General features: G+C 45.2%; 1 protein-coding gene across 1 annotated transcript in view; it reads right to left on the bottom strand.

Moving 5' to 3' along the window:
- MED13L (mediator complex subunit 13L) overlaps window positions 1–16007 on the bottom strand; it is a 212344-nt gene extending 196337 nt beyond the window's left edge. The window contains exon 1 of the mRNA XM_069030806.1: window positions 15293–16007. Within this exon, the coding sequence (XP_068886907.1) occupies window positions 15293–15364 (72 nt within the window). The 5' untranslated portion in view covers window positions 15365–16007. The remainder of the gene's footprint in view (window positions 1–15292) is intronic.
- Window positions 16008–16240: the final 233 nt, after the last annotated feature.

Here is a 16240-nt window from a genome sequence, read left to right as displayed (position 1 = left end):
CAGAGCAGGCCTGGCCTGGGTGCCTTCCCTGCAGCACTCAGCTGCCGCTCAGACATTCACACTGAGCTGGGCTGACTCAAACCCAGAAGGGTTGGATTAAACGACTTTTTCCTCTACTCAGATCAGTCCCCACACCTGATTCATTAAGCAGCCACAGAGATGCTTGTACCGGGAAGTCTGAGGACAGCAAAGCAGGTCAGGGAGGGCAGAGCTGCTCTGATTAGTAAAACTGCTGGTTTGAAAGCAGCCTGAAACACTGAGACAGAAACCAAAATTGCCAACCTGAGGACAAAACTGTGAACATGCTGTTGAACTCACAGCTGGCTAGAGATGAATGCAGAACAAAGCAGAACTCTTGCCAGGTGATGTAATCTACTGTGTTTCTTGCATCTCTTCCCATATGCACAGTCTTGGCTTATTGCAGTTGCTACAATGTTTTTAAAACTAAAAAGCCTGACAAAAAAAAGGAACTTACAAATACTTATTATTATCCAACACTGTTAGCAAATCATGCATTAAATGAGATTTTTGCTTTGGTGTATAAAGGAACATGTGTCATGGAGGACTGTGCTGTGAAGGGTTCAACTGCTCAGATAAGAGGGGCTGTTTTGAAATGAAGTTTTTTTCTAAGTTCAGCTAACTGCAGTTGGACACAGAACACTTGTGAGACGCCAGTTCTAAATGCACTGGGCCAAGCATGTAAGGAAACAGAGAAATTGGATCACTAACAGTAATACCCAGACCCTTCACTAGCATCCAACTTCTTACAGAGCAATTCCCAAGACACAAAAAGATCTGTTTCTGATGTTTTCAAAAGCAGCTGTCAGGGTAGAAGAGTTTGTTCAAATTCCACGCAGACATCCAAAACCACCCAAAACATCCCCAAGAAATAGGCACTAATGAAAACAGTGCATTGCCAACGTCTTTATTCAGATGCACGGCCTTAGAGAGAACATCATGCCTTGGAAAGGGACACAAACTCAGGTTTCAGTGACCATCATCACATCCTGCAGAGTGAAACAGCCTCAAAAGAGATGAGCTGAGAGTGTTCAAACCTCTGATCCCCCCTGCACATACAGAGACAAGCAGAGAGACACAGAGAGCAAATTAGCACTTTCTTTCACACCCTGCTGCCCTAAATACAGACACCTCCACATGTACCTGCCACAGCTCAGGGCTCCAGGACACCATCCACCACTGTGAATTCCTAGGAGACAGAAAACCTAAGCTTTCATTCTTTTCCCCCCTTCAGGCTTAAATCAGAATAATAGGCAGGCTGGGAGGGTCTTCTGCTGATCTCATCGTGCTCCACTCCGATTGGTAGTGTTTAGGCTGCTAAAAATCACAATTCCCCAGTAACATTTCACAGTGCACGACTTGGTGCTGGTGTGCTCCTAGCAACCCTGAAGATATAATTACTGCTGGGTAGCCTCAGTGACTGTTTTCCTCTTCTGCAGCCCTTGCAGATGGAACACAAACAAACCCATCTTCCACCTCCTCTTTTATTTCCCATCTCCACCAAATGCTTTTTGGCCTCTGTTTTATGGGAAACGGACAGGCCAACTCTAAATTAACTTCTCCAGATCGCTTGAGTAATTCCACCCATTTTAATACACAAAGCTCCCTTGGAGAGATTATTCAATAATATAAACACAGCAGAAGGAGAAAGAGGGAGAGCATCAAAAGTTTGAGAATTTTTTGTATTTGGCCAAACCAAACGTAAAGCAGAGTTATTTCTGTACTGCTTTGTGCTTCTCTACATTAAAAACAATGACTAAAACTAGATAAATGTATTCTTTTTCCTGCTTCATATGGTACAGAAAAGTAAGAAAAGCTAAGACAGAGTCAGGCTGCAGAGTGTAGAAAATCATTACTCTGGTACTTTCAAAATAGGAAAGATATATTTGAAAGGAGGTAAGATCACACTGTGAGTAAAAGAAGCAGGTATCCATCACACAGGCCCTCAGCTCCAACCCTGATTTCTCAAAGACTTTCAACATGGCAGCGCTCAGGTCATTTTATTTTCCACACTTCTCCAATTTGAAACAAAACAAAAACCAAGTATAAAAGTACTTCCCAACTGCCTGCCTAAAAGGTGCCACTCAGACAAATTCAGATCTGCCCAGTGCTTCAAACATAACTTTCTTTAATGGTCTTAAAAAAAGATGCAAGTAATGTAAAAAACCAAACCACACCGTCATCACTTCTACAAATACATTTCAGTTAAAGGGAATATAAAAGCTTTCACCACATGTCCTTCTAACCAAGAAGAAAATGTTGAGCTGCCCAGGGTACCTTAAAACATTGTATTTACCAGCCTCTGAAGTTAGGCTCAGTCTAAACAATTTCTCTAATCTAGAATTTTGTTTGCTTCTATGTAGGAGAGTAGTTGCTAAGTATCTTTAGTCTACGATTTATGCTTCAAATTGGAACATAAAGCATGCAAATGCCATCTATATGTTTGCCAGTTTTATTAGAGTCTCATCTTGAGAGCTTCATTCAAGTAAGTAGCTATTCTGAAGCCACCAGAGACTCATACTAAGGACTACTCACATGAGTGAAAATCTGCATAAGAAAGCCCTTAGTTCATAGTCCAAGAATTTAAACTGTAGTTAAAGGTGTCATGGGAATTACACCACCATTTTAATTAAATGCTGTAAGATCTTGCAGACAGACTCAAGATTAGCACCATCTGTTTTGGTTACAGTGTCTCATTTCACTACATCGTCCTCACACAGCAACGAAGTACCATTGCACACTCCACTCCAGCCATTTAAATACCAGATAAGATTTATGTCATGTTGATACACTTCACCAGGAAGGAAGGACAAAAGGACGAGGACAGCGGGACTGCAAACTACTCTGTAACAACGTGTTGCTTGTGGGGGATGCAAACACCACCCCGTCTCGCAGTGAAATGAAGTATTTAGTAACATCTGCCTAAGTCCCTGTCAAGTGAATTGAAAGAACAGAGGAGATTGCTTAACTAAAACATTCGTTTTCTTCACAGCTTTACAGTTTGTACACCCTGAGAGAGGTTCTTATTCCCACAGCACAACTGAGCAGTGCCAGCACCTGTCCCCAGACATTCCCCCTCTTTTCTCCCTTGACTAGAGCTCTCTGGGGTTTGAAAACCCACAACAAACTGACCACCTCAGCCCTGTGGAGTCTCCTGAAATCACATCATTCCCTTAACTACATATTAACATTCTCCTCTTTACGCTTTCCATTTTAAAAAAAAGCAGGGAATGGTTTGTGTTCCCTTCCCTCAGGGCTTATCCCTTCTGCCCCTGGAAGAGGGAGGGATCACATGGCAGTGCAGAGGCCTTGCATGCACTGAATGAGCTTCAAAAGGACATTTCTGTGAGGCCAAGTATTGCAATAACTGCACAAAGTCCTCCAAACTTGCTCTGAAATCAAGAATAGACAAGAAATAACACTTTACAAAATAGCTGATTCTGAAATGGGCATCCCATGGCCAACAAAAACACCGTGCCATGGTCTGTGCTTCAGAGCCCAGCACTCAGTCCCAGCCCTCTTAGTATGCAACTGAGCAGCAGCAGAATGACATGTTTGACTTTAATCCTCTCCCTGCATAAGCACACAGTCAAGTGGCTGGAAAAAAAGGGATAAAGGGCAGCCACTAACAAGCTTTTAAAAATGAAGGCTGAAAAAATTACCTTTTTTTTTGGTTGTTACTCCTGTGCTCTTAAAACCAACGTGAAAGTGAGCATGCCATTGCACGCAGCTCATGTGCCTGGAAGAGTTTTGTGCTGGATAAATCCCTGCACTCCACACTGCCACCTTCCCTCATGCCCCCTGGAACAGATTATTGAAATGCTCCTACTCCAGAGCTGTTTGTGACAATCAACAGTGTCAGGGCGTTTGTGTGTCATCTTTTATCTTTGCCAAGTCTCAGTGAAGGATTTAGCTGTAACCAAAATCCTATTATCAGATATCTCCTGGATGGACTTCTGTACCTGGGAACATCTGAGATCCCATATCACAGTACTGAGGACCAGAAAACCAAGGCATTTCTAAAATAATACATTACTAAATATTAAATGTTATTTCTAAAATAACACATTACTAAAAGCCACAAACTAACAGCATGAGCTGTTATGCCTAAAAAGTAAACAGCACTGACAGAAATGAGGTATTTTTTCCTCTTTCTCCCCAACATCAGGGTGATTCTGCCCATGTGGGAGAGGAGGCAGCCAGGAAGATTAATTGCTTCTTTTCAAAGAAACAAAAGTCAGACCCGTCTCAAAAAGAATTTGAGGTGGCAACCAAGTACCACCTTTCCCAGTGGAAAATATAAAAGCACTCCAATACTAATGCTCAAATTTCAGCAGCTCTGGCAGATGCAGGAGTTACCAACAAAGGCTTTTTGAGTGGCAAGCACAAAAGAAAGAGCAATCTGGTAAAAGGGCCCAAATTACTGATATGGATCCAAACTCTCACAGAATTTCAAGGTTAAATACTAAAGTAGATGACTACAATCAAACACAGCAGAAGGAAAATGAGCACACACTGACACACTGAAAGGGAAAAAGTATCTTCCTCCAGTCCACTGCAGAAACAGGTTGGCAAAACAAAACCAAATGTGAGAAATGCTTATGAAAGAAACAGAAGGTGACACAGAAATTGAGGCCATTACAATTCACCTGTAGCTCTGCACCTTCATCACAACTGCAGCTCTTGTTTCACAACATCAAAACCAGAATAATTACAGGAATGGTCAAAAAATATATATTCCATACCGTAAAAAAATCATCCAAGGACTACGTCTGGTTGGTTTACAAGAGGGAAACTGAGGTTCTCTAGAGAACAGCAGCTGGTTTTCTTCCAGATATCAAATTAAATTAGCAGAACACAGATTCAAACCAAAACGAGGTGGCTGAAATTTTTGTATCAGGATAAAAACTTGTAGACAATTTCCTACGTACATAAGTACATAAAATATCTACCTGCTTCAAGAAACCTCTCAACCAAATACACAGAGAGCCTGGGAGATTATTCAAGGGAAGTGCAACTACATCCACTTCAGCAAATCCACCAGGCCAGATAAACACTGGCCACCACTGAACAGGACACTTGTGGAATTATGTTTCCACAAAGCTGTTCCATGCCCTGCCATTTAGCCAGGTACCAAGAGGTACCTTGGAAATCTCATCAGCACACAGAGAGCAGTCAATGCTCACCCTCAGAGCTGCCATCCTCAGCCAGGACTCAATGCCCCCAGAAAGCAGCAACAGCCATTCAGGACTAACTGCACAAACTCTAAAAAAAAAAAAATCATTATAAAACAAAAAAGAATTAAAGAGGAAAGTTTTAAGAAAAGACTTTTGAGTTAGATCAACATCTTTCACCTTCAGTGAAGGCTTTGGTTAGCAAACCTCCAGCCCTTAACCAATCCAGCTAATTCAGAACACGTTCCACACTGGTGCCTGGCTCGGCAGCTCCCCTCCACTGTCAGGGCTGTAACCCAGTCCATCAGAGATGGGAAAGGATAGTGATAACCGTGGCTGGAAGCCAAAGGGCTGCGACTCTGCCATCACTTGAAAAGATACTTTCAAGCCCAAATTATTCAGGACACAACCATAAGGAAACTGAAGGATGAGAGCAGCACTGACCCAGGTCAGTGTGGGAGTGAGACTTAGCCAGGCACTTCCACACAAGTCCTGCTGGCTCTTGCACCAACGCAGCCACACAGAATGGGAAGCTGCTGTGCCAGAATCCCATCACCAGGAGTGAGAAAGGGAAATGGGAAAGCCAATCTGCACAACAAAACAGAACAGGCAGGAATCTGGGGTTCAGAGGATGCACAAACCCTACCCATGTCCAAACACCTACCCAGCAAAGCCGTGGCAGCCAACAGTATTTAACAAGGCATGACTGGGCTTGATTTGGTTTGGGTGTTATTATCGGGACAAAGGGAAGAAGCGGACTTGATCTTGGAGCCCTTTTCCAACCTTAATGATTCTACATGGAATGAGGCTTACCCATGGCAGAGCTGAACATTTACCCCTGCAGGCTGCATGGAAGCACACTATGCCTGGAAGCAAAATGCCATCTCCAAGATGAAAGACAGAAGGAATTGAAGAAATTCTTTTCATATTACCAAACCCTGGGTTTAGGTAGTGACCCACCCCGCAGGTCAGGTCACAGACACTATTTTACAGAAAGGCAACTCTGAGTTCTCCATCACTTTCAGTTTCTTCACAAAAGGGAATCAAGTATATTTTAACTTCTGAGAAGATGGTTGAGAACAGATAATAAAATGAAAACTACCACTGCAAACTTCAATAGCACACAAAAAAAAGCAAATAAAGATGCAACTTGCCAGCAGCCTAAGTATCCCTCCCTTGTTTTCAGACAGGGTGAATGATGAGGTTTGCAAGTCCCCTTCAGGAAGAACCAGAACTGGCTGCCTATTTTCCGAATTTAAAAGTCCCCTTTCAGAGAAAGCTGGACTACAGAAAAGCAGTCCAACACATGAAAAAAAAAAATGACAAAAGCAAATCTGCAAGCAAACAAAGGAATCTTCTCTATTCTTCCCAACTTTAACTTTCTTTTCTAGTTGTTTTTTTTTTTAACTGAAGGAGGAAGGAAATGTCAAACATCAGAGTCATACAATAGACTATCAGATGTTTCCCAAACCAAGTAATCTGACATATGGGCAGAAAAAAACGGAGGCGGGAGGGTGGGCTGGAGGAAGTAACAACCCGAGCAGAGTAAACTTTGGCACAGTGAGTTAAAGAATGCAGTTCCCTTTCTTCCATTACACAAAAAGCTGCACCAAGGACCCGGAACATTCCCGTGCCCCACATCTGAGCAGCACAGCAGCCCTCATGGGTTTACAGCTGTGTCTGCCCCTGCCCTGCCCAGCTTGGTTTTAACCCATGTCCATCCCTGCCCGGCCCAGCAAAGCTCGGTTTTACCCCTGTGTCCATCCCTGCCCACCTCGCTCCCTTCCCAAAGGGGCCCATCCCAGGCTCCTGCTCTGGGACAGGGGGGCAGGGACAGCACAGGAAGCCCATCCCCCAGCCCTGGTTCTTCATGCCTGTCCTCACCACTGACACCCAGTAGTGCCCAGCTTGTCAGGAGCAGCCAAAATCCCTCAGCCCTTCAAAACCCACCACCTACAGAATCCTGGCATATGAGTCTTCTGTAACATGGAAAGTAGTAGTAAAGAAAGCCACTACATGACTGGTCACATAAATTCACTTTGCCAGCTCTCTCACTGTCAGTCCTGCAAAGAGAAGAATCCAGCACCTCCTGCCAGAAGGGAATTATAGAAATTCATAGAGAGCTCCAGTCAAAATTTTATTAAAATACACATGGAAAATTAAATAACCAGGAACTCTGGGCCGAAAACTGAAAGCAGCTCTTTCAGAATAAAGTAATTTAACCAATTAACCTTCTTTCTCAGCAAAGAAATTATTTTTTATAGAAATACTTGACATGGCCACTACAAGATATTCCTGGAATTAATTTTGTGTCTCACCAGAGCCGCCTACAAGTTCAATAACATTGTAGACACACATGAAGCGAGACTCATAAAAGTCCAACACTAAGAGACTGCAGATATATTAAACTAGGTTTGAAAACTTCTTAGTAAACCAGACTCCTAAAAGTAAAAAGTCATGAGTCTATAATGTAAAAAATCAACACATTTTGAAACTTTTGTCTCATAGCTGTGAGCTGTGAATGCATCGTTATCAAAAACTGGAAGTTTGCCAACACCTGGTCAATAGGTAAAGAAGAGTTTTCCTTTAAATTTTGCTTTCAATCATCTGTTCTCACAAAATATTGTATTTTATGGGCAAATATGGAGTCATAAGAACAGGCAACCACAAGGCCCTGACCACAGCATAGCTCTTTTAAAGCTAAGAGATGAATGAAATAAAGTTTTACTGAACAAGCTTTAAATTTCCTTCTCTAAGACATGGATTGTGGTTACAAAGCCACTTTGATCTCCGTTCAATCCACACCACTGCCAAAACGTGGTGGGGAGAGAGGAATGAGGGGAACAGAGCTGCCTTGGGAGACAGAAGGGGGAAAAGATTTTCCCTAGGTCAGTTCCACACACCAGGCTTAAATATGAATTTATGAACCTTTCTGGAATCACCAAGGCATGGAAGAAGAGTGAAGGGGGAGGGAAAAAAATGAAAGAGGGGGAAAAACCCCAAACATTTTCCTCTGTAATTATAATTTTCATAAACAAGAATACACAAAGCTGCAACACTGGCTGATTAAAGAAAGCTGAGGCAAGTGCCTCACGAGAAGTGATACAGAAATACATGTGTCATATCTGATTACTTTTGTAATTTTAGAAGCCTGCCCATTTTTCTCCACTTTCATAAGCTCATTAAATACATTCCTTAATATAGGGACAAGGTCACTGTGTACGTTTGAGCTCATCTGTGTTAGTCACATAAATGTAAATATTGCCTCAGGGCACCTTATACAACAGCACCACACAATAAAATTCCCCATCTCAAAGAAACAAAAGCAAGGATGCCACTAAAAGCTCCAGCCACATTTCCACATGCACTACTGCAATGCTGCTCATGGATTAAACCACACATGACTCAAGGAGAAATAACGTATTTTTACAGATTGAAGTAGAAAGTGAGAGTCAGAATTCATCAAAATTAATCAAAATTCACAGCACAAGCCAAAGGAAAGACTGCTTAAATCTTTTACATTTGTGAGTAAAGCAGCTCCTTACTACGTGAGGAAATGCTGAGAACTCTCCCGCTGTGAAGAGCTGAACCTCCTCCCTGCTATCAGAGCAGGTTCTGCCCAGCCCTCGTTATCACGTTGCAGTGTTGGGATCCCACTAAGGCACAGCTCTGTAACGAGTGGGGCCACAGCAGGAAACACCAGAGGCTGTCACTGCCAGTATCCCGGGCCCCTTATCCCTGCGCTGCCCCGCTACCGTGTGCATAGGGAGCCCAACACCGGCTTTTAGTCACAGGCTGAGGTCTGCAGAGCAGAATATTTTTATTAGCTGGTTTCTCTTTAAAACTACCAGTGGATGTCAGGGAACTCAAGGAAAGAGGATCTATTTTTAAAGCAATACTTCGAGCTCAAAATGAAAGCAGGGGAACAGCCTGGTCTGAGGAACAAAGATGCCCCCGTGTAAACACACACTCCTTATAAGCAAATCTTCTGGATTTGGGTTGGGATCTTCTGTTGGAAACACTTGTGCACTTTTAAAACTGGCAAGTTAATACTAAAACAAGCATGTTTTCAGTCAGAGCAGTATTTTTGCTTATTATTTGTGTTACTATGGCACCAACAAGATGCAAATGCCACCGTGCCAGACTCTAGACAACGAAGTGCACGACTCACCCACAGAACAGTAAATGAACACACACAGACTCCAAAGTTTTGTATAAACTACACTTGTCAGCCTTAACAACAGTGGGAACAGCCCAAGCATCTATCCAATGTTACTGGGTTGTCTAGAGGATCCCGCACAAGCTCAGGAAAAGGGGTTTTAGAGGTCTGTGGACATCAACTGTCACCTTCCACAGCTACGATGGAACACACAGAAAAAAACAAAGGACATAAATTTATAATGAGGTGATCCTGGCATACACTGGAGCCAGCACTCAAGGAAAAATGAAAGGCAGAGAGGGAGCAGGTGTAACAGCAGAGAGACAATGAAGGAATGCAGCAAGGTGCCAGCCATTCCAGTCACAGGATGCGACAAAAAATTTGTAGGCACATCCCTGCTCCAATCAGAGCAAAAGCCAAACGCTGATGAAAGGGATCTGCCACAACTAAGGATGTAAAACTGGACTGGGGCAGATGAGGACGTGGGTGTAATTCCATAGAGAGATCAAGCAAAGTGGAGACAACAGGCTCATTCTCACCCAGTGAACAGGAAGCTTCGAACCATCCCAGGTGTTCACCCCATCGCAAAGTTCAACAGCCCCCTAACGCTGATGGGGCTTGGTATTTAAAAGCAGTGCATCTGCATACACACATATCCTTTCATGTAATGCTTCTGAGAACTAGAGCGATTAAAAAATTAAAACAAAATCCATAAAGATTCTTTCTTCATCAAATGACCGTTACTCAAGCTAACACACTCAGCAGATGTATCTCATAGGCACCACGCTTATTTTTTCCACCAAAGATCAAAACCTCCAGTTCCTTTAGATTTTCTTCAAAAGAATTGCATTGTCCAGAAGGAAAATAATAGAAGAAAGAACTTTTAATCCTATCTGTAGATCTCTCTTTACTCTTTCATATGAAGAAGCGCTCTCAGAAGAAGGCGAAAAAATTCAAGATCAAATGAGTCAGGGTGGAGAGGGTATTTGAGAACTGGGGTTATGATGTCAATTCTGTATTAAAAATGTAGAAAAATAGGAAAATTTATTTCCAGATAGTGTTACAGTAAATTAAAATTATTGTTCCTAAGGTGTAGTTACCTAGGACTTTTTTGAATACATCAGGCTAATATTTGAGTATTTTCTTTATTATGTTGATATCTGGCACACCACCAGACTCACAGTGCCACCAGAATCAGGACACAGTCTCTGGGGAAGGATTCCCAGCCCCAGGACACGTGTACATTCACAAGACACTCGAGATTTCAAGGAAACCTCACTCAAGTATTTCTCAGTGATTAGCTTGGGCACGCTTACTCTGAGCTGCAAACATCATCCCCGCACCCCCCATTTTCTTTGGGAATATTCCAATAAGGTTGGTTATCCAACAGATCCCTCAATTCCCGTTCCAGAGCTGGGCACGCTGGCTCAATGTCACTGTCCCAATCTCTCTGCAAATCTGGGTCTTTTCTCTTCAAACCCTCTCCCTGGCACGTCCCATTAAACTGTCAAATACTCTGACAGGACATAATAAAAACCTACCACTGAAGTGATTTAAAACCTGAAATAATCTGTTATTAGCAGGAAGTGAAAAAGGTTTCTAATGTCATCTCTCTGCTTCAGTCTTGTTACCTAATAAAACTCAGGATAACTAGAGAATCAAATACTTTTGCACAACTTGAGAAGTTAATTCCATTTCTTAATTATTTATGCATGTAAATTCACACCTACATAAAATTCCAAACAAGCAAGATATCCACTGAGAGTGCTGTAACATCCAGCATACCAAAATCCCACTACATTTATGAAAACACAAGCAAGGACTACTGGTTAATTCACTACTGCTGTAGGCATTGAGCAATCAACATTTCCTATGAAGTCCTTTACTGACAATTATGCAACACCAAGGAGTATCTCACAGCAGCCTCTGCAACCTTCACTTTCTGATGCCATGAAGAACCTTTAGGAGAATAATCCAAATGCCACCTAAGGTTGCTTTAATTCCTTTTATTTTGTTATGGAAACATCAACAAAACTCCCTGATCAAAGGGGACAACTTCTGTTCCTGGATGGGAACTGCAAAAAGCAACAGTAGTGATGGCCTTCACTGTTTGTAACTTTGCCTTTGAACGGGAACAAACACAATTCCCACCGCCTGGACCCTTCTGGCAGCTGGCTTCTGTAGGAACACACTTATACATGAGCAAGAGACATCTTCCAAAGCAGCTTCTATAACCTGGTCTCACTTGCCATGAGCACAATTGTGTCTTTTCCAGGATGAAGATTCCTACAGCACCCAATCTTTCTACCCCATGAAGGCTCCTCCAAATTTCAGGTCATTCCTGACATCCTTGGCTGTACTTTTTCCAGCTCCACTATATCCAGTGTAATGCAGCTTCACCCCAATTTCCTGAGACTGACTTGTGCCTTTGGATCCACCATGGCAGCAAAGCCAGACAGCTGAGGAAACATCTTCATGCAAGCCCTCACTGTCATATGAGTAACTCTTACTCACAGGAAAAGTCAAATTAATTTCAGTAAGACTACTTTTATGATTAAGGATTATTCACAGGAAGACTGCTTGCCAGCTGGGGCTGAAGTTTTAATACAAAGCATATTACCTCAGAACCTTTTGTCTCTAAATAGTTATTAGACAGCTCTTAATTAGTATTTAAATAAACTGGCCATTACAATGGCTTATTAAATACTGTTTATCAAAACAGACATTCTTTTCAGAAGCAGCAGCAGACATTTTGACTACAGCAAAAACAGAATGAGGATAAACATCATTTCTCCTACTGCTGTGCTAGGAGCAGCAAATTCAGACAGAAAGTGTATTTTTAATGAGCAAGGCTATTATACCCAGCAGATTAAACAAGTTATTATTAGAGGAGTACTCTGATGACAGAGATGCAAACTGGCCCTTACATCACCATACTGGGAAAGGCTGCACACTTAGAGCAGGACTCGGGATGTCTTTGTGCAGGCTGGCTGGGGGTTTTTGCCTGACAGAGCACACCAGCATTAACCCATTTTCCAGAGCCGTGCTGGATTCCTGCTCTGCTGGAGAGCACCACACACACAATGGTGCTGCCAAGGGCTGCAGTCCATAGGGACATTCCATGGAACCCAGCTCTGCCAGCCCAGCACCACCCCCAGCACCTGCACAGTCAAAGGTAACTTTAAAACCTTCACTTCACACCATGCCCTCCCCTCAGGTGACACATTCTGAGCCCAGGGCACTGAGGGCCTCCACACTTTCTGGACATCACTGATAAAAGAGAATCAGTTGCTAGAAGCTTTTAGAAAACAGTTCCCGTTAAAAAATTCAGAAGCAGCAAAGGCCCCAAACCTCTCTAGCGTTTCTACAGTCGACAGGAAAATAGAAATCATGAATTGTTAAACCAACCCAAATCCACCACAGCAACCAGACAGAGCTGGCACAGAGCTCTGGCTTCTCCAGGGCAGGGAGACAGCATTCCTGCTTCCACAAAACAAATATCTGTGGCAAGAAATATTATTTAACCATGAACAAACGGTATCATGATAAACTATAATTATTTCAGAACTGCAATTCTCCAGTCACAAACATTTCTTGTGATTCACACCCAAAACAAAGCATGCAACTGAAAAGCCCCCAATTTCTAATAGCAGGATCAATTTTCCAAATATTTGTAATCTACCTCGCTCCTAAAGAATGAATGGATTCCTACCAACTACTGATTTAGATTTTGTTCTGTTACACTGAAGAAGTAAATGATTAGCAAAAGTTTCTCTAACTACTAATCCAGACTACTGTAGCTTTAACACTTCATAAATTTTGAAATTAATATGACAATGTGAGGTTAAAGGGTCAGTGGTGCTGGCCACGTATTTCCAGTCAGTGTTTCTATTTTCAATATCTTTCATTGATACTTAAATCCCAAAAAACACTAACACAATCTAAAATAAATCTTCCTAATAGTTTTCACATATGCTGTATTTAAAAAAAACCTACTACTTTATTCCTTCTTTTTTTTCCAGAGCCAGAATACAATAAAAACAGAGTTTCATACATAGCACCACATTAAGGTACAGATACCTCCCACAAAATTACATAGGAGATTAAAGGGTTGCACATTAAAGTCATTATTATTAAAGCCACTTGCAAAAGAATTTCGTTGAACTTATTTCAGTGATATTACACACCCATTTAAAATTGAACATTTCCCTAGCCTAGTCAGGTGGGGAAAAAAAAGAAAACAACCAAACCACAATAACTATGAAATAGCTTCACTTTATAATTTATGCTAATTGCATGCCAACAATTATTTTTACCAGTGACAGATTCGCAGATTGCAACTGCAGGAGAAGTTCCGCCTCTCCAAACACACACTCCAGTCTGCATTAATGAACGGGGACTTCACAACCCTGCGAGGAGCAAACCCTCCACTGCCTGCCTCCTACAATCAGATACGATTGTTCCCTTCATGCTTCCCGATTTATTTTCCTCCCTGGCTAAGAGCCGCGTAGTCAAAATCACCATAACAATCCCCCAAATCACCTTTCCCACATCTCGATACACAGAGCACTGCTACATATTTATCAATATTACCAAGTGCCTTCAAACAGAAGCACCGATACAAACTTACATAACGTAACAGTTCAACAAAAAGCCAAAGTCAGAAATGTATCATTCTCACAGAACAAGCTCTGGGCCAGTTTTCCAGCAGTGGAAGACTTCGGCTCTTGTCCCAGATTCTTAAAAGGTACGAGCAAAATAAGCACCAAATACATGTCGTTTTAAAAAAAACAACCCTGAGACAAAATAACAAGTATACTATAATAAAGTTAAAAAGCATAAAACAAAGAGCTTGGTCATTTGCATTTCTAAGTAATTTCCTTTTTTTTCCTCTCTTAATTTTCATAAGGGAGCTAAAAACAATCTCTTCCGTTCTATCAGAAGAAGAACATATGCACCCACCTCCAATTCTGGCAGAGCTCTGCTGCGGGGAGGGGGCACCCACCACAACCCTTTCACACATGCTACCCCCAAAGTTGCATCACAAGGTTTTAACTCCACCACACCACGCACTGATCAAGTCCCTCCTCCCCTCCGACATTATCCCTGTAGCACTGGAAGGCTCCCGATGATCCAGCAGCCCTCTCGCTCACTCAGCTGTTGCCCAGCCAGAAGGGATAATGTTCCTGTGCGTGCCAGATAAAATAAAGCAAGGTATTTCCAAATGACTTTGCCATTACACATAAATTGTTTTCGTATTTTAAATTTACATTGCCAATCTACAGCTAGCCAAAACTGATACCATAATTTCTGCAACATTAAACCACGCAATCCACGTCGGAAGTTCCCAGGGAGATGGGCAGACGGTATCTATGCAAACAAGCCGGCACACTACTGTCAGCCGCCGTTCTTCACAGAAGAAAAAATTAAAAGGTTTGGGTTCGTTTCTTTTTTTTAACCTCTTGCCCCCGAGCACGATGTGCGCAAAGAAGAGAGCAGGCTGTAACAGCAGCTGACACGCCGTCACAGGAGCCCAGAGCTAAGTCCGACAGACGATCACACTACATGAACGTTCGCCGCTGCTGAAATGGCGTTTGTCATTGTGAGAGGAGAGAAAACCCCCCGGTTCGGTGGCACAAAGCGCACAGGGCACGGAGTGCCAAGGGAGGCGGGGAGAGGAGCCTGTTTACCAGGGAAGATGGTCGTGGAGGGGACACGGAGCCATCCCCTCCCCGCTCTCCAGCTGCGAGCGCGATACACGGACCCGCAGCAAACCACGCTAAGGAGCAAAATAAACATGGGGACCGGGCCGGGGGAGGGGCCAGCGCAGGAGCAGCCCCGGGCCCTGCCTATAAACCCCCGGCAGCTGCTCCCGACCGACAAACCCGGCGCGGAGCCACCTCCAGGCACCCACCCGCCCACCGCCCGCTCACTCACTCACCAGCGAGAAGAGGTTGGAGTGACAGTCCTCCAGGCTGGCCCCGTTCGCCACCCAGTTCGCCGCCGCAGTCATGATCCTCGGCGAGCCGGGCCGCCACGGCGGGGCATGTCTGGGGGGACGGCCGGGGGGCGAGGGGCGAGGCGGGCGACCCCCGTCACTGCCCGGGGCGGCCGCCGCGCTCCGGCCCCGCGGGGCCCCGCGGCCGGGAGGGGACGCGCGCCGAGGCCGGGGCGGGCGCGCTACTCCTCACTACCCGCCCCCGCGCCGATAATCCTCGAGCCGGGGGACCTTTCTCCGGTGCAAGCAGGGAGGACGCGTCCCCCGCTCCTCCAGGCCGGGAGAAGAAGAGGAGGAAGGGGGGCCCGGGGCCGCCCTTCCGCGTCCAGGTGCGGCCCCCCCCCCGGCCGGGGGTCGCGCGGAGGGCGGCGGGTCCGTGCGGCACACGGCGCGGGCGGGGCGAAGGGGGGTCCCGGTCCCGGCCCCGTGCGGAGGCGGCGGCGGGCGGGGGGCGCTGTGTCCCCTCCCCGCCCCGCCCGGCCGCCCCTCGCTGCTGCCGCCGCTGGCTGTGCGTGGATGGTGTTTTCCTCCTCCTCCTTCTCTTCCTCCCGCTGCCGCCGCCGCCGCCTCGTCGGCGCTGCCCGCGGGGTGGCGGCGGTGCGGGCGCGGCCCGGCCCGGGCAGGGAGCGCTGTCCGCCCGCGCTGTGCCGGCCGTGCCCGCGGCGGCCGCAGCTCCGCGCCCGCTCTGCCTCCTGCGCTCTGACAGCAATGGCGCCCGGGCCCGCACCGCGCCGCGCCATTGGCCCGCGCCGCACCACGTGACGCGGGCCCGGGGGCGGGGCCCCGGCGCCGGGGCGCCTCCCGCCGCCGCTGCGCTGCGCCCGCCGCCCGCCGGGGGCGCTCGGGAGCGGCGGGGCCGCGGGGTCCCCGCGCCGGGGCCGTGCCCCGTCC

This window comes from Aphelocoma coerulescens, chromosome 15 (genome assembly GCF_041296385.1).
Source record: "Aphelocoma coerulescens isolate FSJ_1873_10779 chromosome 15, UR_Acoe_1.0, whole genome shotgun sequence".
NCBI classification, from domain to species: Eukaryota; Metazoa; Chordata; class Aves; order Passeriformes; family Corvidae; genus Aphelocoma; species Aphelocoma coerulescens.
Note: the sequence above shows the minus strand (reverse complement) of the source record. Positions and strands in the feature narration are given on the sequence as shown.